This window comes from Balaenoptera acutorostrata, chromosome 15, assembly GCF_949987535.1.
Source record: "Balaenoptera acutorostrata chromosome 15, mBalAcu1.1, whole genome shotgun sequence".
Taxonomy (NCBI): domain Eukaryota; kingdom Metazoa; phylum Chordata; class Mammalia; order Artiodactyla; family Balaenopteridae; genus Balaenoptera; species Balaenoptera acutorostrata.
Genome location: NC_080078.1, coordinates 67,423,598 through 67,448,631, shown reverse-complemented (window position 1 = coordinate 67,448,631; position 25,034 = coordinate 67,423,598). Strand labels below are relative to the sequence as shown.

At 39.9% G+C, this 25,034-nt stretch overlaps 1 protein-coding gene and 1 long non-coding RNA gene across 3 annotated transcripts in view; one reads left to right on the top strand and one right to left on the bottom strand.

Annotated features, from left to right (window-relative positions):
- Positions 1-203: 203 nt before the first annotated feature.
- Positions 204-12,427, bottom strand: LOC130704960 (uncharacterized). 2 transcript variants are annotated; one of them, XR_009005553.1, is made up of 3 exons: positions 11,767-12,427; positions 8,833-8,995; positions 204-579 (listed from the first exon to the last, which is right to left on the bottom strand). It is a non-coding gene; the product is annotated as an uncharacterized LOC130704960 (long non-coding RNA). The 2 variants fall into 2 exon arrangements; XR_009005554.1 differs by lacking the exon at positions 204-579 and adding an exon at positions 3,933-4,254.
- A 259-nt stretch (positions 12,428-12,686) lies between these two features.
- RBL1 (RB transcriptional corepressor like 1) overlaps positions 12,687-25,034 on the top strand; it is an 83,857-nt gene continuing 71,509 nt past the window's right edge. Inside the window, exons 1-2 of the mRNA XM_007193160.3 lie at positions 12,687-12,842; positions 16,250-16,383. Of these exons, the coding sequence (XP_007193222.3) occupies positions 12,687-12,842; positions 16,250-16,383 (290 nt within the window). The remainder of the gene's footprint in view (positions 12,843-16,249; positions 16,384-25,034) is intronic.

Below are 25,034 nucleotides of genomic sequence, written 5' to 3'. Positions count from 1 at the left end.
GAATAAAGGACATCAAACTTGTTGCTAAATTGTGTTGTTTTTGTCACTTGACAATACCAGAGAATCTTTATGAGGGAAATGTCACACACACACACACACACACACACACACTTTAACAGAAATGGTGGCGTGAATATAGAACGGGAAAATTTATTTTATTTTATTATTTTTTTAATAAATTTATTTTATTTATTTTTGGCTGTGTTGGGTCTTCGTTGTGTGTGGGCTTTCTCTAGTTGCATCAAGTGGGGGCTGCTCTTCGTGCCGGTGCGCAGGCTTCTCACTGCAGTGGCTTCTCTTGTTGCGGAGCATGGGCTCTAGGCCTGCGGGCTTCAGTAGTTGCGGCTCGTGGGCTCTAGAGCGCAGGCTCAGTAGCTGTGGCGCACGGGGGCTTAGTTGCTCCACGGCATGTGGGATCTTCCCGGACCAGGGTTCGAACCCGTGTCCCCTGCGTTGGCAGGCGGATTCTTAACCACTGCACCACCAGGGAAGTCCCAGAAAATGAAATTTTAAAAGAGAGCAGGAATATGGGAAGAGGTTTGAGGAAGATGGAGCTGGGAATCTAGAAAGGATGTCCCCCTGTGAATGAGATTAAAAGGTATAAAGTTTTGATACTATAGAAGAGACATCAAAATAGAGTCTAGCCTTATTTTCAGTAAAATCTTACCCCAGACCACATCAGAAGGGTGGGTAAAGACTGCTTATATGGCATGGGTTTAAAAGATTAGGTCACAGTCCTACACATGCCATTTAAGGGTGCATCTCCTGAGCAAGTCTTTCAACCAACCAAACCAAACCCACTAAATCCTGCTGAATTTAAGTTCTGATTGTGTATTACTTGATCTCAGGAAATCATTTTTGTGGCCAGAAGGGCATGACACTAAAAAGGAAAAGAATTTATAGGCAGTTAAAGTGTTGTGACCTTAAAACTAAAGAAGTTGATTTTTCCAAGAAAGACCTCAAAGCTTTCCCCTGCGATAGCCTTGGTGATTTCTAAAGAGTCTTTGTGTTGTATTATTGCCCAGATTATGATTTCAGCTCAAGACCCCTTAGAATTATAAAGTCTGGCCAACCAATCCCACTGCATTTTAGTAATTTTATATGAAAAAATTTTTTGCAAATAGGTTTTAAGCCAAACACATTTCTGTAACTTCCTTTGTGGTAATCTGATTTAGAGCTTCAAATAGTCTTGTCAGGGACTTACCTGGTGGTCCAGTGGCTAAGACTGCATGCTCCCAATGCAAGGGACCTGGGTTCAATCCCTGGTCAGGGAACTAGATCCCACCTGCCGCAACTAAAGATCCGCACGCGGCAACTAAGAGCCCGCATGTAGCAACCAAAAGATCCCACATGCTGCAACTAAAAAAAAAAAAAAAATCCTGCATGCCTCAACTAAGACCCCACCCAGCCAAGTAAATAAATAAATAGATATTTTTTTAAAAAATAAATAGTCTTGTCAGGTTGTTGTTGTTAAGATTTCTAAGCCAAAAGTTCCTTGCAAAACCATTTCTATCCACTGCATTATTAAAATAATTGAAATTATTATTTAAAAAATTATAAAAGGATTTTCTAATTCAGACCTTCAAAGTTTTTACTATTTAACAAGTAATGAGATTGCTACAGCATCCTTATTGCTAAAAGAACCTTTTAAGATGTTTGAAATATTATACCACCCAGGCCTCATCACTGCCAAAAGTGAAATAAAAGCATGAAATAGACATTAGTTAAGTGGTCTTGTGTTGAAACAAAATCAGTAAATGACTGAATCTGAAAATAATCTCAAGTAGTCATCTCTGCATCTGATTCCCTGTATGAAAGCCCTGACCTCAACATTTTGTTTTGAAATCAGAATATTAAGTCAGTTAGGGTTATTTAAAATGAAAATACAGTACTTAAAAAGCGAAAAAGAGAGAAGTTCAGAAAACACTTTTGTTTTTCTTATTACAGATTTATTAAAGTGGTAATGCGTATATATGTTCAAAATGCAAAAGCTATAAAATATTCCCAGCCATCTACTTCATCCTCCTGAAGCAATTATACTCCAATAAAGATTTTAAAAAAGACATAATTATGCATTTATGAGCAAATATGTACATTCTCTTCCCTACTTTGTTTTCACAGATTATAGTATTTTATATATACTGTTCTGTACCTTGCACCTTTTCTCCTTAATATCTGAAATTTTTCCATGTTAGTCCAAAAAGAGATTTCATTCTTATTTCCTGCCCAGTACGTTGCCTTTATTATATTACTGGACATTTAGGTAACTTCCAATCTTTGGCACAAACAATACTATAGTGACTACAGACATATGTATGTCATACATGGCCAAGTGTATCTTCGGGATAAAGTCCTAAAAGTGAAATTACCAAGTTAGGATATGTCATTTGTATTTTCAAATTAAAATATTGCCAAATGACTTCCATGGAGGTAGTTAGGGTTACACCCCAGGGATGTAAGAGCGTGCTTTTCTCCCCACATTCTGGCCAGCACAATGTGATATTCATTCACTCTGCAAAGATTTATTGGACTCTGGCTATGGGCCAGGCACTGTCCTGGGTAATTAGGAAACATCAAGGAATAAAAGAGAACGAAATCCCTGCCCTAGTGGGGTTTATATTCTAGCAGGAGGAGAGAAATAATGTATAATAATATACAATACAAACCAAACATAACATCATACAGTATGTTAGAAGCTGGAATATGCTCTGGAAAAAAGAGCAGAGTATGTAGAATCAGGAGTGTGGTGGTTGTGGGGAGGAGGGGCTGGAATTTTAAATAGGATGGTTAACAGTAGGCTTCATTGAGAAGGTGATATTTGAGCAAAGACTTGAAGGAAGTGAGGGAGGTGGCTATGCAGATCTAGGGAAAGAACATTCTGGGCAGAGGAAATGGCCATCTCAAAAGTCCTAAGGCACTAGGGTTGCCTAGGGTAGTCAAGGAACCACAAGAAGGCCAGTATGACTAGGGTGGGGTAAGAAAGGAGAGAGTAGCAAATGAAGGCAGAGGGAAGTGAAGTTATATAAGGGACCAGGGTCCAGATCCTTAGTGACCTGTAGACCATGACAAAGAGTTCACCTTAACTCTGAAAGAAATGGGGAGTCACTGAAGCATTTTCAAACTTTTGGATTTTTGCCAATTGAATAGTTTAAAAAAATGGCTTTTCAGTGGTTTAAGTTTGCATTTTTTATTAGAAAGGTTGAGCACCTTTTCGTGTCTACATGCCATCTATATTTCCTTTTCCTAGACTGTATTCAAATCCTTTCCCCATTTTGAGGCGATTTGTTAGTCTTTTTCATGTTGATTCATAGGAGCTTTTCATATTCAGGAAATTAGCCTTTGGTCTGTTACTTTAGTTACAAATTCATTTAACACCTGAAATGGTCTGACCACATGGGTTTTGCTTTTATGTGTTGCATTTCAAACTTTAGGACCTTAGCAATGGCACTGCGATTGTAAATGGAAATTAATTCATGATTCTCCACCCCTGTGTCAAATCAAATATACAGAGAAAAATCCTTTCTTAAATGACAAAATGCTAAGAAGTTCCTAGGTGCAGTTTTTAATTAACTGAGCTTATCAGTAAAAACAGGTATAAAAAAAGTATCTGAAGTATCATAGCATACATATGTGATGGTCTCTTCCCTTTATTTTATAGCATTCATTTTATTTATTAAGTTAGTTTTTGGTGTAACTACAAAGTTCAAAAGATAAAAAAAGATACACAGTAAAAGTAACTTTATTTTTATCTCACCACTATTGAATTCCTCTTCCCTTACGCAACTACTGTTCCCACTTTCTCATGTATCCTTCCAAGTATTTTATACAGATACCTATGTATATATAATCTTCGTCTGTTTGCTCTAAGGGAACCCATTCCTAATCTCAGTTAATCTGCATTTAGGAATCAGTTATATTGATTGAGATGACACACTTCAAGATGTGGAAACAAAGTAGGTTAGAGTTGGTTGTAAAGCAGCCACTTGTTTCTGGTGCAGTAGAAAAACAGTAGAGGAAATAGTTATAATTGTTCTTCGTATAGAACTTTCATGTTATTTTTCTACCTTGCATTAATTATGTAATTTAGTTATTATTATCGCAATTTTACAGATGAGGAAACAGGCTCAGAGAGGTTAAATAACTTTCCAGAGAGCACAAAATCAGTAGGCAGCAGTGCTAGGACTTCTTAGACTCAAATCTCTTGATTCCAATCTTCTGTACCTTCTTCAGTAGCTCCCTAGGTAATAGCCTTAGCTGTTTCAAAGAAGAAAAGGAAAATACCAATTTCTCTAAACTGAATGAGGAAATCGAAATGAGGAAAAAAGCAATAGGGATAATCTCGCAAAGACTGTTCCTGCTGTTGCTATCTTTGGGTGTTACATATATCCCTCTCATATGAATGACTTTTCCACCAAGACCTTCTGATTAAAAGGCTATTCTCTGGGGGGCGGTAGGGGGTAGGTTAAACCAGTGTTCACTTTTCCAACTTCTCTGAGAATACAGGGGAGCAGGATTAACATAAGTATGTATACATTCAGGAAACAAAAGTGATCCTAAGTTTTGGTTCTAGGTAGAATGAAGTCTGTGTCAGGACAGTCTCTTAGAGGAAAACTTAAAAGAAAATGCTATTCTGAAATATCTTCTTGTGACTAAATCGAGTGCCCTGGACATAGATTTTGATGGATAAATGCCTTAGAATTAACATTAAGTTAAATTGGGCTTTTTGGTTTTTAATTTCTTTATCTAAAGTCTAAGCGAGGTAGAAAAATCATTAATTATCCTTTTGAGTAGGGCTGGCATTACTTTCTCTGTAGGGACTCAGCTTAAGGACCACCACGTTAGTTTTTCCTTTGAGGAACAAGAACCATAAGAATGATGAGGGCTGGTCTTGCCCCTCCCTGACAACTATTAACTGCTTTTTTTTGACAGATAGAAGGTTAGCTGGTAGTAGTTTTTCCTAAGAGGGGCATGTGCAGACTAAGTAGTTGCTTAGGGCAGAACAAAGTTTGGGAAAAAAAAAAAAAATTTTTTTTTTTTTTTTGTAAAGAATTTCAAAATGAAATAGTCATGTTGGGAAAAATAATCACAACTTTGTTGTACTTTCTTACCCTTATTTTGGGGTTTGGAATTGTTTATATTTTGAATTACATTTGGAAGGGTGTATACTATCATCTTTTTAGTCTTGGAGCCTCTAAAGGTCTTCATCAGGCTCTCGACACATGCTCTGGGGAACTATGAAATACTAAACCACAACTGGGAGGCTAATCATAGAGGCACAATGGGATCAAAATAGAAACAACCTTCATGATGTATCTGGATCAGAAATGAAGGGCAGAGTAAATCTATCTCACCACCCATACTTCATTTTCTATTCAAAAAAGCTCAGTTGAGTGTTAACACGGCAGGCCATTGGATAATAATGAAAAATAAAACCCAACATGTACCCTGAGAAAAAGTAGGGAGAGCATATTGACAAAAGAAAAAAAAAAAAAGCATGCAGGTGAGGCTGGACCTGACAGATGTGCTTCAATGCTTAGCTGCCTAAATTTGATTCAACTGGTAATAGTGAAGCCCTGAAGAGTCTTGAGAAAGAGACACGTTACAAATGCTGCTTGAGAAAGACTAGTAAGTAAACATAAGATGGACTGTAAGAGAAAATATAACATGTTGAAAGACAGCTAGAAATCTGGTGGAGGAGGAATCCACAAGATTTAGTAATTAGGTATAGAGGATGAAGGAGCAGGGGAGTCAGTGATAACAAAGAGGACAGCATGGGCTGGGTTTTTTTTTTGGTGAGTTTGGCAGTACTGTTTACTAAAAACCAATGATATAATAGCAGAGGGAGGAACACTCCCAAACTCATTCTATGAGGCCACCATCACCCTGATACCAAAACCAAAGATGTCACAAAAAAAGAAAACTATAGGCCAATATCACTGATGAACATAGATGCAAAAATCCTCAACAAAATACTAGCAAACAGAATCCAACAGCACATTAAAAGGATCATACACCATGATCAAGTGGGGTTTATCCCAGGAATGCAAGGATTCTTCAATATATGCAAATCAATCAATGTGATACACCATATTAACAAACTGAAGAATAAAAACCACATGATCATCTCAATAGATGCAGAAAAAGCTTTTGACAAAATTCAACACCATTTATAATAAAAACTCTCCAGAAAGTGGGCATAGAGGGAAGCTACCTCAACATAATAAGGGCCATATGTGACGAACCCAAACCAACATCATTCTCAATGGTGAAAAACTGAAACCATTTCCTCTAAGATCAGGAACAAGACAAAGGTGCCCACTCTCACCACTATTATTCAACATAGTTTTGGAAGTTTTAGTCTCGGCAATCAGAGAACAAAAAGAAATAAAAGGAATCCAAATCGGAAAAGGAGTAAAACTGTCACTGTTTGCAGATGACATGATACTATACATAGAGAATCCTAAAGATGCTACCAGAAAACTACTAGAGCTAATCAATGAATTTGGTAAAGTAGCAGTATACAAAATTAATGCACAGAAATCTCTTGCATTCCTATACACTAACAACGAAAAATCTGAAAGAGAAATTAAGGGAACACTCCCATTTACCAATGCAACAAAAAGAATAAAATACCTAGGAATAAACCTACCTAAGGAGAAAAAAGACCTGTATGCAGAAAACTATAAGACACTGATGAAAGAAATCAAAGACGATAGAAACAGATGGAGAGATATACCATGTTCCTGGATTGGAAGAATCAATACTGTGAAAATGACTATACTACCCAAAGCAATCTACAGATTCAGAGCAATCCCTATCAAACTACCAATGGCATTTTTCACAGAACTAGAACAAAAAGTTTTACAATTCATATGGAAACACAAAAGACCCCGACTAGCCAAAGCAATCTTGAGAAAGAAAAATGGAGCTGGAGGAATCAGGCTCCCTGACTTCAGACTATACTACAAAGCTACAGTAATCAAGATGGTATGGTACTGGCACAAAAAGAGAAATATAGATGAATGGAACAGGATAGAAAGTCCAGAGGTAAACCCATGCACATATGGTCACCTTACCTTTGACAAAGGAAGCAAGAATATACAATGGAGAAAAGACAGCCTCTTCAATAAGTGGTGCTGGGAAAACTGGACAGCTACATGTAAAAGAATGGTATTAGAACACTTCCTAACACTATATACAAAAATAAACTCAAAATGGAGTAAAGACCTAAATGTAAGGCCAGACACTATAAAACTCTTAGAGGAAAACACAGGCAGAACACTCTATGACATACATCACAGAAAGATCCTTTTTGACCCACCTCCTAAAGAAATGGAAATAAAAACAAAAATAAACAAATGGGACCTAATGAAACTTCAAAGCTTTTGCACAGCAAAGGAAACCATAAACAAGACGAAAAGACAACCCTCAGAATGGGAGAAAATATTTGCAAACGAAGCAACTGACAAAGGATTAATCTCCAAAATATACAAGCAGCTTATGCAGCTCAATTAAAAAAAACAAACAACCCAATCCAAAAATGGGCAGAAGACCTTAACAGACATTTCTCCAAAGAAGTTATACAGATTCCCAACAAACACATGAAAGGATGCTCAACATCACTAATTATTAGAGAAATGCAAATCAGAAGCACAATGAGGTATCACCTCACACAGGTCAGAATGGCCATCATCAAAAAATCTACAAACAATAAATGCTGGAGAGGGTGTGGAGAAAAAGGAACCCTCTTGCACTGTTGGTGGGAATGTAAATTGATAGAGCCACTATGGAGAACAGTATGGAGGCTTCTTAAAAAACTAACGATAGAACTACCATATGACCCAGCAATCCTGCTACTGGGCATATACCCTGAGAAAACCATAATTCAAAAAGAGACATGTATCACAATGTTCACTGTAGCACTATTTACAGTAGCCAGGACTTGGAAGCAACCTAAGTGTCCATCGACAGATAAATGGATAAAGAAGATGTGGCACATATATACAATGGAATATTTCTCAGCCATAAAAAGAAACGATATTGAGTTATTTGTAGTGAGGTGGATGGACCTAGAGTCTGTCATACAGAGTGAAGTAAGTCAGAAAGAGAAAAACAAATACCGTGTGCTAACACATATATATATGGAATCTAAAAAAAAAAAAAAAAAAATGGTTCTGATGAACCTAGGGGCAGGACAGGAATAAAGATGCATATGTAGAGAATGGACTTGAGGACACAGTGGGGGCAGGGGAAGGGGAAGCTGGGACGAAGTGAGAGAGTAGCATGGACATATATACACTACCAAATGTAAAACAGATAGCTAGTGGGAAGCAGCTGCATAGCACAGGGAGATCAGCTCCGTGCTTTGTGACCACCTAGAGGGGTGGGGTAGGGAGGGTGGGAGGGAGACGCAAGAGGGGAGGGGATATGGGGATATATGTATACATATAGCTGGTTCATTTTGTTATACAGCAGAAGCTAACAAAACATTGTAAAGCAATTATGCTACAATGAAGATGTAAAAAAACAAAACAAAACAATGATATAGTTTAGTTACAGTCCAAAAGAGGAAAAAAAAAAAGAGTACTGCTTAAATCTGCTTTATTTCATAAGGGAAATAAGGGAACTCAAGATTTTTTTCCTTTTATCGTGACCTCATTTCCAAGGCCTGCACTTCCTAATAATTCAATTCAGGACAGTCTGAGAATTACAACATGGCAAAAGGAAAAGTCATAGACGTGAGTGGTTAATTGGATGTAAAGGGTTACAGATCAGATGAATCAAAACATAGGAGGGGAAAATGGAAGGCTTTACATATAGGATATGACTTACTGAAAATCCAAAGTTAGAGCCCAGATTCACTCCTGAGGAGAAAACAACAACAGATAGTGTTTCTCAGTTTTTGTTTGTTTGGTGGATGACCTTTGAGAGGTGTTTCTTCTGTTCTTGGATCATTTTCAAGCCAGCAATGCCCCTCAGTTCAAGTCTGGATGATCTGAAAGTCACAGCAAAGGAAGAATCAGTATCTTACACATAGCAGGCATTCAGTAAACATTTTTGGAATGGAGAAATGAAGGGTTTTCAGGACTTAGTATGCATGAAGTGGGACAAGAATCAGGAGAATCAAATCCAGCTGCAAAGAAGAAATGGGCTATAGTACGTACTGCAACTCACTGAAAACCCACTTACTAAAGGGATGAAAAATGGGGCAATGAGTCTCAGGTTCTATTTGATTTATAATTCCTGAGAGCTGTTTCCTTTTATCTTGGTTTCTTTTCAAGGCCAGAATGACCCTCTGAAGTTCAGATATGGATAAAAAGGAGATTGATTAGTTATGGCAAAGGCAAAAAACTTGAGGCTTCTCAGCTCTTGTGATCTTGTCCAGGACTAGCTACGAAACCCAGGATCTCATGGGGTAGACTTACTTTTACTGCATTTTTCCTCAAAAAATTCCAACCATGATGTCTGCATTTGACAGAGCCAGTGATATTTCTCAAGTTGTTCCAAACCTTTCCCACTCTCAACTCCCAACGCATGTTGCTATTTTGCTCTCATCAGAGCACCTAGGAGTTCTGCTTAATCTAGATGTGAGGTGACCCCCTTCCAGACAAGAGCTATGAAGAGGAAGGGCAGGCTCTGGATCCCCGGCTTGGCCACTTTCTCCGGAGCCTGACTATATTGATGATCTTTTTTTATTTTCAATCTCTGCCTGCTGCCTGTCTCTGATTACTCGCATGCTTGCGTTTCCCAGTCCTAGAAAACACCCTTCCATTTGGCTCTCTTCCACCAGACTACTTAAAGAGAAGTTTTTACTTCCTACTTCAACTTTCTGACCTTCCTCCCATTAGCCCCTCAATCACAGTAATCTGGCTTCCATTCCCACTGTGCTAAAGGCAGCTGCTTCTGGCAAAGGTCACTGAAAACATATGAAAGATAATACATGAGGTCTTCTTTGAATTCCTCATCCTATTTGAATTCTCTGTAGTGTTGGTAGTACTCTATGGAGTACTTCTTTCCTGGCCTCTGAAATATTGCTCCTTGTTTTTATACCTCTCTGGACAGTTTTTTTTTTTTTTTCATTCACTCCTAAAATTTTGCCCATCCCTGAAATGTTGGTGTTCCTAAAGGTTCTACCCCTGAGTCTCTTCTCATGCCAACACATTCCCTGAGTGATATGAACCTGCTCCCTTAGCTTCAGGTACTGCCTGAAAATTCCCAAATCTTCATGTCTAGGCTGTCTCCACTCCTGGAGCTCTCTCTTAAAGAAGCACAGTAGGTTAATTAGAAAACAAATGAGCCAGTACAGGAAGACCTTCATCCATGTCACCTCCACTAATCCTGACATTTTTTTGCTGACAGGAAAGGAAGTTAGGAGGAGGGACGATAAGCCCTGTTACAGAACCCTTGGCACTGGCAATAGACCTTCCCTTAACGGCCCATAACCTCTAAGTAAAATCTCATGGGAGGTAAGTCTCTGTACGGACACTATGTGCCAACATCCCTTTCAGAAAATAATAATGAGATGGCCCTGAAGTCAGCTAGAAGAAAGCAGTTGCAAGTACCACATGGGTGGTTCAGTTTGCGTTTGAGTTTTTAGGGGGAGTTTGAGTTTTTACTCATTTGAGACCCAGCTTGCCACTGGTTCCCAAGTCCCACCCCTCCCCACGTGTGGAGAATGTAGAAGACTGGGAAATTGCCCAGGAGAGAGGGGCTACGCTCCACGGTCCAACAGCCTCCTTTTAAACTGCCTGCAAGCATCCCATACACAACAGTTCCAGAACTGATCCTATCCCTCTGGCTGTACTCCCATTCTAGTTGACAGTATCACCTTTCACCCTCTTGGCCCAGATGGAAACCTGTTATTGGAGACTTCTCCTCTTCAGTAGTGCCCCCTTCAGTTCTAGGACACAGATGTCTCTCCAGACTGGCTCCTTTCTACGCTGGACCAACCTCCCACCATCTTCATCCCTCTACTCTCTACCCCATCCAATCCACGTGTGACACTGCAGCCAGAGGAACCTGTCCAAAACACATACCGATCATTCACCTCCTTTCATTAAAACCCCCACTGATAATGTGCACACTTTTACCTTTATGAGATCCTTTGCAACCTAACTTGACCTGTCTTCCATTTTCATCTCTGGTGACTCCTTCCCTCATCCAAGCAACAAAGGTTTTCTTTGTAATTTTTCAAACACACCATGCTAAGTACTGAGTGCCAACTACAAGTTGGCCACTCATCTATAAACTTTGGAATACAGTGAACATGAAAGGAAGGCCCCTGCTCTCATGCAACTCACATTTTAGTAGGAAGAGCCAGCGAATAAACAAATAGGATAATTTCAGATAGTGATAAGATGCTATGAAGACAATGAAATGGGGTGGATGGGGGGAGATGCGGGTCAGCTATTTTAAATACAGTGCTCAGGGGTGGCCTGACAAGACGACTTTTAGCTAAACTTGAAGGATGAGGAGGAGCCAGACAAGCAAAGATCTGGCAGAGAGTACGTGGGGCTGTTTGAGCAGCTCGAGCAAAAGGCTCTGAGGCAAGAACTAGTTTGGCAGCTTGGCATTTCCAAGGTTCCAAAACAAAGCAGTGAGGTTGGATCTTGTTATATACCTGAGGAGGGGGACTATGCCCTAGATGAGGTGAGGCCAGATCACATGGGGCCGTATAGGCCAGGTCAAGAAGTCTGGATATTATTTTAAGGGCAAAAGGAATCTACTGAAGGATCTTGAGTGAAGTACTGACGTGCGCTTATTTACCTTCTCAAATGATCACTCTGGCTCTTCTCGGAGAAGGTGTTTTTGGTGAAGCGGAAGGGTAAGCCTCGAGACCAGCTCCATGCCTTCAGGCTTGTGCTCAGGCCATTCCTAAGTCTGGAATAACAGTCTTTACTGGGTTCCAGGGTCCCAGCTCCCAGGAAGCTGAGAAAGTGGCCCCTTACTGCATTTCTTTCAGCCCAGGTCAAGCCTCGTTTAGCGATCAAGAAGAGATGGACAGGTATCCCCCAATAAACCTTGCCTCACCAACCCTTCAGTCATTCAAAAGACCACTCACTAGGCGCTGGAGACACTGAGAGTCCGACGAGGCCCTCCCCCGCCCTCGCTGTCGAGAGACCACTTTTTTCAGGTCCCTCCTCCATCTCCTAACTCAAGGGGCAATTCTCGACCAGACTGTGTTTGGCGTCCCGGGGCAGGGACAAACCCAGGCCCGTGGGTTGGCCGGGCAGAAGAGGCTTCTCCCTAAGATGAACGGGGCCGCCTCGCAACTGGCAGCCCAGCAGGGCCCAAACCAAAGAGCCACCAAGAAAGGGCGGCGCAACCGGCTCCAAGGCAGGATACGGACTACAACTCCCAGCAGATCCTGCGCGCGGACCGCCGATCCCTCCGCTCCCAATTTGCCCTGCCGGCTGTGTCCACCGCTGTCCGCCAAGAGCCAAGTCCAGGTTTTCTAGGCCCCGAAGTCCGCCTTCTTATCACATTTCCGGAGAGGGACGGCTGGGAGCCCTGGAGGAGAAACGGACCTTTTTGAGGAGAAACGCGGATGCAGACCATCGAGGAGACGTCGTGCTGCGGTCCCCGATTTTCGCGCGCTTTTGGCGCGGGGGGTTGTGGGTAGCGCGCCCAGGAGGGAGAAAGGAGCTGGGGGGCCTGTGATCGCGCCGCCCGCCGGGCCTGAGGGGATGGACGAGGACGATCCCCACGCTGAGGGGGCGGCGGTGGTCGCCGCGGCCGGGGAGGCGCTGCAGGCCCTGTGCCAGGAGCTGAACCTGGATGAGGGGAGCGCGGCCGAAGCCCTGGACGACTTCACCGCCATCCGGGGCAACTACAGCCTAGAGGTGAGCGGCGGCAGGTGGGGCAGCGGGACCGAGCTCGCCAGGCCCCACCCCCGCCCCGCCCCTACCCCACCCTGTGGGGCGGTGGGAGTTTCCCCACCGGGAAGGGTCTCTGCCCAGCCCCGCGCCGAGGAGTGCGGAGCTGGAAGGGCGAGTGTAGATCAATCTCTCCATTTATTTTGAGGCGGGAAACCGAAGTCCGGAAAAGGAGTGGCTTGTCCAAGGTCACACGCCACTCAGGGGTCCCCTAGTCTTCAGACCAGTGCCGCAAACGTCATGGGACTGCCCTTAAATCTGCTTAAACAGTTACTCTAATGGCAGAAGCTTACGTGAATTGTGTGCCCAGACGCCACTGCCCAGCGCTTTAAATATGTCATCTCACTTGGTTCTCGGCGCCACACCTCTTCGAACATGTTGTGATCCCCGTTACACAGATGGGGAAGCTGAGCCCCAAAGAGGTTAAGCGCAAGGTCGCACCGTTAGAGATGGAGCCGGAGTAAGGAGTCTGAGCCATAATCTCTCCACCCTTCCGCCTCGAGGTGTGGGTTGCTCTTTCGGCAGTATTGCCGCTGTACAGCAGTTTGATCAGAGCCAGTGTGCACACAATGCTTATCTCTCGGCCCCAGCTTCCTCCTCTCTCAGATGAGGATAATTAGGTTATCCTGATGCTAAGCACAGTGTCTGTCTCTAAACAAATTAAATGTAGGCTATCATTAGATTTTCCCCAACCGTTCTTGCATTAAGTCCTCACAACAGCCCTGTGAACATGGCAGGGCAGCGAGTATTAAACCTGCTTTGCAGGCAATATTATCAAGGCCCAGAGGATTGTCTTGCCCAGGGTCGTTCTGCTAATTGTCCTAGGAACCCAGACAAGCATAAGCCCAGTATAGAGGTAGAATGGTGGTGGAATGTATTTGCAATTGCTCCAGCAGCCTTATGGTCAAAGGTTTTCGTGATCCAAGAGGGCTGGACTCACCCAGAGTGCTCTGCTGACTCATCACCTGGTGAAATAATTAATCGGTGGGCTCTAAGGCATAGAGTTGGAAATTTGGAGGTGTGCGTGCGTGTGTGTGTGTGTGTGTATGAGGGAGAAGAAGAGAGACTCTTGCATGTCTCCAGGGTAGGACTGGATAGACTGGATGAAGGACAGTGATGTGCATCTCTGGGTGACACGAGAGGAAAGCTGAGGAAAGAATAAGAAACTAAGGGAGATTATAAATTATGTCCTCTAGATTGGAAACAAACTTTTTAAAAGTCTGAGAAAGCATTTCTGACATCGAGTCCTCATTTGGTCTGTCACTGAAAAGCACTGCTGAGTGCAGACGGTGGTCAAGGTATTAAACTGGGCACCTCTTTCAGATTCTTGAATATGCCCAGCTTGTTCCTACTTGTGTGCTTTCTCCATGCCAATCCCTCTGCCTGGAAACTTTTCCCTCACTCCCGACTCCAGTGAAAGTTGAAGAGCTGAATCTCCAGTTAGGCTGAGTTGATCAGGATATCTTAAATGTTTGACCGAATTCACAGCTGTGTGAATTAAGATTTTGTGAGTGTTTATTCTATCTAGAGTGTTTTATTTTCCTCTTCTTTTATGCTTTGTTTTTGGTGGAGGGCATTTTTATATATCTGCTGCTTCCTAAGAACCCCTCTGCCCAGCCCCTGTCCCCTCTAGTCTACCTGACAAGCTCCTGCTTACCCACCCCACTTCCCCCGTACATTTTGGTGATTTTTCACCACTTACCACTTTTGTCTCCCTCTGTGAACCCTTCCCTGACCCCCAGTCAAAATCAGTAACTACACTATATTCTCCCGTAACACTTTCTCTTCAATTCTTTTTAAAACATATATCTCACCAATTATAGATAATAGTATAATATCTGTTCCTCTTAGCTCTACACTTGGAGTACCCTGAGGTTAGAAACTGTTTTTGTATTTCTAAGGCCTAGCATAAAGGAACTAAATTAAGTACTATAGGTGCTTTTTTTTTTAAAGGAAAAAAAATCAAAGCAGTAATTTTGGTTCTTAAATTTTCTCTGTCTTAATAGTGTTTTCATCTAGTAGCCTGTATCCAAAAGCTGTAGAGTACTTGGATGCTATACCCAAACAGTTAGTTCATCAAGGCTTCGAAAAGTATTCAACCTTAAGCTTACCTGCCTCCTTTAATGCCTTGAGCAAAGGAGACTTTTCACTATAGTACTTTAGGGTAGGAACATTAGGTAGCTTTATTGGTGGCTACCCATTTCTACCCACCCCTTTTGGATTATTGCGAGAAATCTTTATCAATCATTTTATTCTTTTAGAGTCTGATCTTAAAGAGGATCTGCACAACAGTATTGTGTTGTGCTATGAGATTTGAGTCTAGCTCTTAATTTTATGTAAAGCTCAGCAGTGAAGTCATAAAGTGAATCTAGCTTGGATATCTCAAGCCTAAAGCAGAGAATTAAGTGTTGAATTCCCAAATGTCACCTTTTTTGTAGCATTGTAAATTGAAGTGTCTGCTAAGATAGAGAGCCATACTTACTATTTTAAAGATTAGGGTAAATAATTCCCCAAATTTTTACCTCACAAAACTGACGGTCTCCTTTGTGTTGTGATGGGTATTAATTTTTTTTTTTTTTTTTTTTTTACAAATCTATCAACGCGAAGTTAGCTTTATTTATTTATTTTTTAAATTTTTATTTATTGATTTATTTATTTATGGTTGTGTTGGGTCTTCGTTTCTGTGTGAGGGCTTTCTCTAGTTGCAGCAAGTGGGGGCCGCTCTTCATCGCGGTGCGCGGGCCTCTCATTATCGCGGCCTTTCTTGTTGCGGAGCACAAGCTCCAGACGCGCAGGCTCAGTAATTGTGGCTCACGGGCCCAGTTGCTCCGCAGCATGTGGGATCTTCCCAGACCAGGGCTCGAACCCGTGTCCCCTGCATTGGCAGGCAGATTCTCAACCACTGCGCCACCAGGGAAGCCCCTGGGTATTAATTTTTATATGTGTAATTCTCTTGCCATCTTCTACTCTGTTCTTTCCTTTCTCTGCCAAACTGGTTAAAAAAGAAACCTAAAACTAAAATGGTAGGAACTTCAGCATCATCAAGGCCATGACTGGTGTTATAATATTGAGAAAGCTTATGCTGAGAAATTGAAAACTCTTCAATAATATTAGATTTGGGGTATAGGTGAGAGATCTATCTTTAGATTAATACGGATTTAGCATGTTACACAGGACTAAGAGTAAGGAGTTTTATACCCATTACTGCAACCAACTAAGTCTTGTGACCTTGGGCAAATATCTTCATTTCTCTGGCCTGTTAATTAATACAGGATGAAAATTAGACCACATAATTCTAAGATGTCTTTTGATTCTAGAATTCAAACGTTTTAACGTAGTATATCCATTTTGCTGTTTTATCTTTTCCCTGCCAGGGAGAAGTTATACACTGGTTGGCATGTTCATTATATGTTGCTTGCCGCAAAAGCATTATTCCCACAGTTGGAAAGGGTATCATGGAAGGAAATTGTGTTTCACTTACCAGAATACTACGTTCAGCTAAATTAAGGTAAAGCACTTTGATTTTTCAAACATTATTTTATAAGTACTAAATTTAATTTTAGGATTTAATTTCTCTCTATTTTAAATCATTTAGCTTCATCCCATTCGAAGTTTGTTATCCATATAGGTATCCTTTCCCAATTCTCACATTCTTTCTCTGCCTTTCTTCCTTAAATTCTAACTTCAACCAGAGGCCTCTAAATCTTTTTAGATTTAGAGGTTCTAAATCTTTTTTCTCTGTAACTTTTTCATTAATATTTTAAATTTGAGAATAATTTCAAGCTTTCAGAAAAGTTGCAGAAATAAGAAAACTACAAAGAACATCCATGTACCCTTGACCTAGACTCACCTTTTATTGATATTTTACTCCATTTGCTTTATCATTTGATCTTTTTCTCTTGAATAGTATTTTTTTTCCTCAGCTATTTCAATTTAAGTGGTGTCCATTATTAGCCCTTTACCCCTAAATACTTCGTGTGTATTTCCTTAAATAACTGCAGTACAGTTATCAACTTCAACAAAGTTAACATTGATACAGTAATTTTATATAATCTAGCATCTGTATTCTAGTTTTATTGGTTGCTCCAGTAACATTCTTGATAGCATTTTTTTCCTTCAAGATCCAATCTTAAAAAAAAAAAATCCAATCTAGGATCAGGTATTGCATTCACTTACCATGTCTTTTTAGTCTCCTTTAAACAAGAACATTTCCACAGCCTTTGTCTTTTATGACATTGACATTTTTGAAGAGTATAGTTCACAATCACCCTGCCCCTCTTTTTAATAGATTGTTCCTCGTTTTGGATTTGTTTCATGTTTCCTTATGATTAGGTACAGGTTTTACATTCCTAGATGGAAAACTACATAAGTGATTTTGTGTCCTCAGTATATCACATCTAGAGGCACATGATATCCTTCTGCCTCTCATTGGTGATGTTAATTTTGATCATCTGCTAACGATGTTCTCTTGTTTCTCTACTGTATGGTTAATATTTTGTCCCTTGCAAATACTAAGCAATTGGTGGGTCTTAGCTATAGCTTTTACTCGCTCTGGTATCAACTGTATGGAACTATTTGCCTGAATACCAAACAACAGAAATGGAGTGATTCAGATTTGGATAGTTGCTAATGTTCATAATGACTATTTGAGGTCATTGTCTATTTGCTATCCTGGGTTTCCAGGACAGAGGCGAAAGTGTAAAGCCCTATCCAGAGAGGGTTAAGTTTCACTTCATGCTAAATTAAAAAAAAAAAAAAAATCCTCAGAACAATTTTGGTTTCTATAAATGGAAAAAGAATTAAGTCAAGACAATTTTTAAAACTTTAGTAAATATAATTTTTGTCGTTCATGATAAAAACAAAATGAAAATATAAGATAAAAGGAGTTAAGGTAATTTTTTTAAATTGAGTAAAACCTTGTCCATTGTCATATGATCTTTTTCTATTGATGTTTCTCTTTTAAATTTATTTATTTATTTATTTATTTATCTATTTATTTATTTATTTATTTATTTTTGGCTGTGTTGGGTCTTAGTTTCTGTGCGAGGGCTTTCTCTAGTTGCGGCAAGCGGGGGCCACTCTTCATCACGGTGCGTGGGCCTCTCACTATCGCGGCCTCTCTTGTTGCAGAGCACAGGCTCCAGACGTGCAGGCTCAGTAGTTGTGGCTCACGGGCCTAGTTGCTCCGCGGCATGTGGGATCCTCCCAGACCATGGCTCAAACCCATGTTCCCTGCATTGGCAGGCAGATTCTCAACCACTGCGCAACCAGGGAAGCCAGGGAAGTGATGTTTCTCATCACTGACCATATTAAATTTTTAAATCTTTGTAATAATAAGTTGTTGCGGAAACTGAACAGTACAAGCTCATGATAAAAATTTCAAATAATGAAAAGAGTTCTGGAGGTAGATAGTGGTAATGGTTAATGCCACTGACCTGTACACTTAAAAATGGTTAAAATGGTAAATTTTATATTGTATATACTTTTACTACAATAAAAAAAAGGTTTAAAAATTTTCAAATAATACAGGAGGGTTGAAAATAGAAAGATATCTCTTTCTTTTTCCATCCCCCAGAATTTACCACTATTAGCAATTTACTGTTATTAAATTGTTAAGCAGGAAAAAATCTGTTTTTCAGTTTTTTGCGTTTATTTGTAAGCATAAATGAGATCATTGCTATATGTATTTTTCTGTTGGTTTTCTTACTTTATATTCTGGAAATCCTTCTATATCACCATGTATAGCTCTACCTCATTAATTTTTTTTAATGACTGTGGGATATTTTAAGTTATAAGGATGTTTTATATATTTAGCCAGCCCCCTTATTGATGAGCATTTAGATTATATCCAGTCCCTTGTGATTACAGACAAGTGAACATTATTGTAAGTGTGTATTTCAGATAAATTCCTAAAAGTGTAATGATGAGTCAAAGATACTTTTTAAAATGTGGATTGGTTTTAAAAAAATTGTTTAAGTGTCACATTCCTAATTGCTAAAAGAGCAGTTGACCAACACCAATATGTTCATTCAGACAAATAAAAAAGAATTTCAAGTGATCATTATTATTTACATTGATTTATAATAATTTGGACTATTTTCAAAATTTCAACTTTAAATGTAATTTTAAATGACTAGATCTTTATAAATATGGGAGAATATCCATCAAATATTGTTAATAAATTATACTGCAAAATACTGTTTAAGTATAGATTTATACATACACATGTAAAACTAGCAAATTTTTATTGAATATTTACCTGTGTGACAGACAATATGTGCTAATAGTTTGCATATCTTTATTCATTTAATCCTCACAGTAATTGTATTAAATAAATCTCATTTTAAAGATGAGGAGGGCTTCCCTGGTGGCGCAGTGGTTAAGAATCCGCCTGCCAATGCAGGGGACACGGGTTCGAGCCCTGTTCCGGGAAGATCCCACATGCCGCGGAGCAACTAAGCCCGTGTGCCGCAACTACTGAGCCTGCGCTCTAGAGCCCGCGAGTCACAACTACTGAAGCCTGTGTGCCACAACTACTGAAGCCCGTGCGCCTAGAGCCTGTGCTCTGCAACAAGAGAAGCCACCACAATGAGAAGCCTGCGCCTCGCAACAAAAGAGTAGTCCCCGCTCGCTGCAACTAGAGAAAGCCCACGTGCAGCAGCGAAGACCCAATGCAGCCAAAAATTAAATAAATGAATAAATAAATTTATTAAAAAAAAAAAATGATGAGGAAACCAAGTCACCAAGAGATTAAATTACTTCCCAGAGGTTATATACCTAAGAAAGTGGCGAGCCTCCCAAGTCATGCTGTGTTACATATGTATCTATATACAAATATACATTAGTATGTCTCCTTTTGAACTGTATCTATATTCAGCTTCAGTCTACAAAACAAAAAAAATTTAATCAAAGCAACTTCCAACTTAAAAAGAAAGTTTCATGTAAAAATTTGTTCTGCTATTAAGGGTATTAAAAAATTATATCTATTTTATAATTTGAATTTTAAATTCATTTTAATAAAGCAGTTAGTTGTCTACATCTTATTGTTTTAAGTATTGAGAACTAATTTTTCCATATTTTTTACAAGTTTTTCAGTAACTTAAATCAAGACAACTTTCATTCATTCATTATTTTGTAGTATAATAATACAACCTGAATGAAAAATGAGTTTTCATAATTTTAATTGGAACATTGATGATACTAATTTTTACAGAGTAATTTTCTTTTTTTTTTTAAATTAATTAATTAATTTATTTATTCTTGGCTGTGTTGGGTCTTCGTTTCTGTGCGAGGGCTTTCTCCAGTTGCGGCAAGCGGGGGCCACTCTTCATCGCGGTGCGCGGGCCTCTCACTATCGTGGCCTCTCCCGTTGCGGAGCACGGGCTCCAGACGCGCAGGCTCAGCAGCTGTGGCTCACGGGCCTAGCCGCTCCGCGGCATGTGGGATCTTCCCGGACCGGGGCATGAACCTGTGTTCCCTGCATTGGCAGGCGGATTCTCAACCACCGCGCCTCCAGGGAAGCCCCCAGAGTAATTTTCTCTTTTATCTTTTGCCATTAAAATTAGGTATTGTGCCACTATTGGAACATATATTCCATATTACCATCCCTACTCTATACTTTGCTTTTGGTGGCCGGGTTTGGGGGAAGTGTATGTGTATGTGATAAGATATGCATTACATAAAATTTACCATTTTAACCAATTTTAATTGTACAGTTCGTGTCATTGAATACATTCACATTGTTATTCAACCCTCACCACCATCCATCTCCAGAACTTTTTCGTCTTCCCAAACTTAAACTCCATACCAGTTAAACAATAACTTCCCTCTTCCTCCTCCTCCTAGCCCTCGACAACCACCATTCTGCTTTCTGTCTCTCTGAATTTGACTGTTCTAGGTACCTCACATAAGTGGAATCATACAGTATTTGTCTTTTTGTGACTGGCTTATTTCACTTAGCCTAATGTCTTCAAATAACAGCATAATATCGCCAAGGAAGGACACAACAAATGAATACTTAGCCTAATGTCTTCAAAGAAATGGCTGATTCAGAAGCTGGGGCAGACCTATTTTTCTAACAAACCTGGAACAACTTATGCCAGAAAGTAAGGAAGTGCTCAAAAAAATGTTGGGGACATGTCCAGGGGACAAAGGAGCTAGTTTGAAAAGGCTCCCATTTGTAACCATACCTGAGATAACTTGAGCATCAGAATGAATAGGGACAGTAATGGATTATAACTCACTGAATAAAATCTATACTGATGATAAATAGGGGAGAAGGGAAATCTCTTCCTTATATTAGAATGCCAACTAAATATTTACATAATTGTAGAGTATCTCCCGACAAGTCACTTATCAATTACAAAGGGAAAAATAGTAACTTTGAAGTGGAAAACCTGGCAGATACCACCTAAATCAAGTACAGAGTTATTATCAATGATGGGACAAATGGTTATGACCCACTGAGAAGGATATAACATCACTTATGTAGTACTCTGTCAAAAATACATAGCCTAAATCTAATAATGAGGGAAGCATGTAGTGACATACTATAAAATAACTGACCTGTCCTCTTCCAAAATGTTGGTGTCACAAGAGACAGTCTAACGAACTGATGTAGACTGAAGGAAACTAAAAGGAAATAACACATAAATGCAGTTCATGCTACTAGATTACACCCTAGATTGGGAAATTTAAGATTGCTGTGAAGAACATTCTTGAGACAGTTGGTGAATTTTAAATTTAAATATGGACTAATAGTATTTTATCAATATAAAATTTTCTGATTTTGATAATTGCACTTAATCATGTAAGACCTCTTTCTCAGGAAATAGAAACTATATTTTTGAGTAAATACATTTTCTCTTTATGAAAATAGAAGAGAGGGCACGATATCTACACCTTACTCTCAAATGCTTTAGAAAAAAATTATATGTATGTTATATTAGGGTTTACCAGAGGAACAAAACCAATAGAATGTGTTAATATGTGTGTGTGTATATATATATATGGAGAGAGAGAGAGCGCGCACGCACGCAAAAGAGCATGTACACACACATGCACAGGTTGGGAAGAGGAGAGGGAGAGGGATTTTAAGGAATTGGCTCACATGGTTGTGGAGACTTGGAGAGTCTAAAATATGGGGTAGGCCAGCAGGCTGGCAACCCAGGAAAGAGTCGCAATTTGAATCCAAAGGCAGTCTGCTGGCAGAATTCCTTCTTACTTGGGAGGAGGTCAGTCTTTTTCTGTTAAGACCTTCAAACTGATTTGATGAGGCCCACCTACATTATGGAGAGTAATCTGCTTTACCCAGAATCCACCAATCTAAATGTTTATTTCATTCCAAAAAATACCTTAATGGAAACATTGGAATAATGTTTGACTGAGTATCTGGGCGCCCATACACATCTCCTTACGCCATACTTAATCTGCAAATAAAAGCCATAACAAGATCATACATTAGCCTAACATGACATAAGTATCCTTTGTACAACCAAAAATGTCTTAACCCTTTCCCCAAAAGAGGATGCAAAATCCTTGGGTGATGTTTACTCTTCTTCTTGATATCCTGTAACTTAAATACTCGGAAGTAAAGTTAACAATACTGTGGTATAAAGTCAGTACATGCTATGTTACGTAACAAGTGGGTAAGAGAGGAAGGAATACAAAGATTTAATACATGCACACAAACACTTGTAGCAAAATAAGAAATACTCATTACAATTAGAGTCCTCGTTTTGTAGCTGGTCACGTGGTTGTAGTTGGTATTAATAACCTTCTTCCACTGCCCGCTCCATATTTCCTTTGCCTTCAGCAAGCACCTCAGCTGGTTGTGGTTTTTTACCTGGTGAGGTGACCCGAAACCTTCATTCCTGAAGAGTCTGGGCCATTAGTAGTCCTGCCTGGATTAGATTGTTGTAGTTTTCCATTGACTTCAGTCACAGGGCATGGTAATAGTAAGAGCTACCCTAAGGGATTCCTGTATTCTATTCTTTACCTCCATTCTGGAGTAGCAATCCAATTTCTCCTTGGTCATCAGGATCAGTGACTCCAGCCAGCATAGTAACTCCCTTCTTTGCCTGTTGCTTTAGAGGCATGAGGAGCCCAAAGTGGTTGGATGGCAGTTTTAACTTCTAGTTCAATGGATTATTGTTGTATCTCTTGGTGGAAGCATTACTCTCTCTGGAACTAAGACCTCTAGGCCAACAGAGTATAATGTGACAGGGACAGGAAGCAAAAATTTTGCTGGTGGGTCAATAGGGGTAATAGTGAGTGGTGCCACTCTCCCCCCACCTCTTGTTTCCTGGACCTGTGAATCCTGGCTATGGAAGAAACAGCACTATATTGTTTGCTGATTCAGAGCATATACAGCCTCCTAAAGAACCTTGCTCTGCTGCTGGCTGATTGGGCACTCAGCAGTGACTGTAGGCAGATTGGCTTTGGTCCAGATTGGCAGTGGAAATCCATGAGCCCGTACATAACTTTTCTAAAAAATTTTAATCTCATCAAAAAAACATCTTCACAGAAACATCCAGAATAATGTTTGACCAACTATCTGGGCACCGTGGCTCAGTCCAATTGACACCTAAAATTAACCATCACATGTGGATACATATACAGATGATGATTCGACTTAAGATTTGTGACTTGATGGTGTGATACTGTCTCATGATGCTGGGCAGCAGCAGTGAGCCATAGCTCCCAGTCAGCCATGCAGTCAGGAGGGTAAACAACCAATACACTTACAACCATTCTGTACCCATACAACCATTCTGTTTTTTACTTTCAATAGAGTATTCATTAAACTACATGAGACAGTCAACACTTTTTTTTATCAAATAGGCTTTGTGTTAGATGATTTTACCCATCTGTAGGCTAATGGAAGTGTTCTGAGCACATTTAAGGTGGGCTAGGCTAAGCTATGATGTTTGGTAGGTTAGGTATATTAAATGCATTTTCAGCTTATAATATTTTCAGCTTACAGTGGGTTTGTCGGGATGTAACCCCATGATAAATCAAGGAACACTTGTATGCACATATATACACAGAGAGAGAGATGGATGACAAAGCAAATACACAAAATGTTAATTATTGGTGAATAAAGGAGTTCTTGTATACTATTCTCACAACTTTTTTGTAAGTTTGATGCTATTTCAAAATAAAAAGATTAAGGGATAAAAGGGAATGTTTAAATACATTTATGGTACATTCATATAGTGGAATAAAATGCAGCTCTTAAAATTATGGAAGGAGTATAACATGAACTGATATAAAAAGATCTCCAAAATAAATTACAGGGAAAAAAATGAAGTGCAGAGTATTGTAGGTAGTATGGTATCATTTGAGTGGGAAAAAAGTTTAAGTAGGTATATGTTTATAAATGCCTTAAAAAGCTCTGCAAGGATAAATAAGTAACTAGTAACAATGTAATTAGTCACTAAGGCAAAGTTGATTGCTTTAGTGGAAAAAAACTGGGAGGGCGGTGATAGCAGACATCATATATCCTTTAGTACCTTTTAAATTTTGTAATTATGCATATTACCCGTTAAAAAAAGAAAGCCAGAAAGGAGAATTCTCACACACAGGGTATCATGATATACTTTTTTTTTTTTTGGCTGTGTTGGGTCTTCATTGCTGCACGCAGGCTTTCTCTAGTTGCAGCGAGCGGGGGGCTACTCTTCGTTGCAGTGCGGTGGCTTCTCTTGTTGCGGAGCATGGGCTCTAGACGCATGGGCTTCAGTAGTTGTGGCTCGCGGGCTCCACAGCGCAGGCTCAGTAGTTGTGGTGCACGGGCTTAGTTGCTCTGCGGCATGTGGGATCTTCCTGGACCAGGGATCGAACCCGTGTCCCCTGAATTGGCAGGCAGATTCTTATCCACTGTGCCACCAGGGAAGCCCTGATAAAGGTCTTTTTAAAAAACTCAGATTCTTAGATTTCAATCAGCATGTCTGGAGTTTGAACACCTATGGACGACTAGCTGATGATTTCTTCCACCACCTTTTTAAAAAACAAAAATTACAAGTATCGTTCTGTATATAGCGGTAGACACTTAAATGAGCTTTAACACTACAAAATTTCAGTCTAAGACCATACTAACATGAGGACATAAAAAAAAATGCACTCATAATTAAATAAGCCAGAAAGGTAGAGCCATTACCC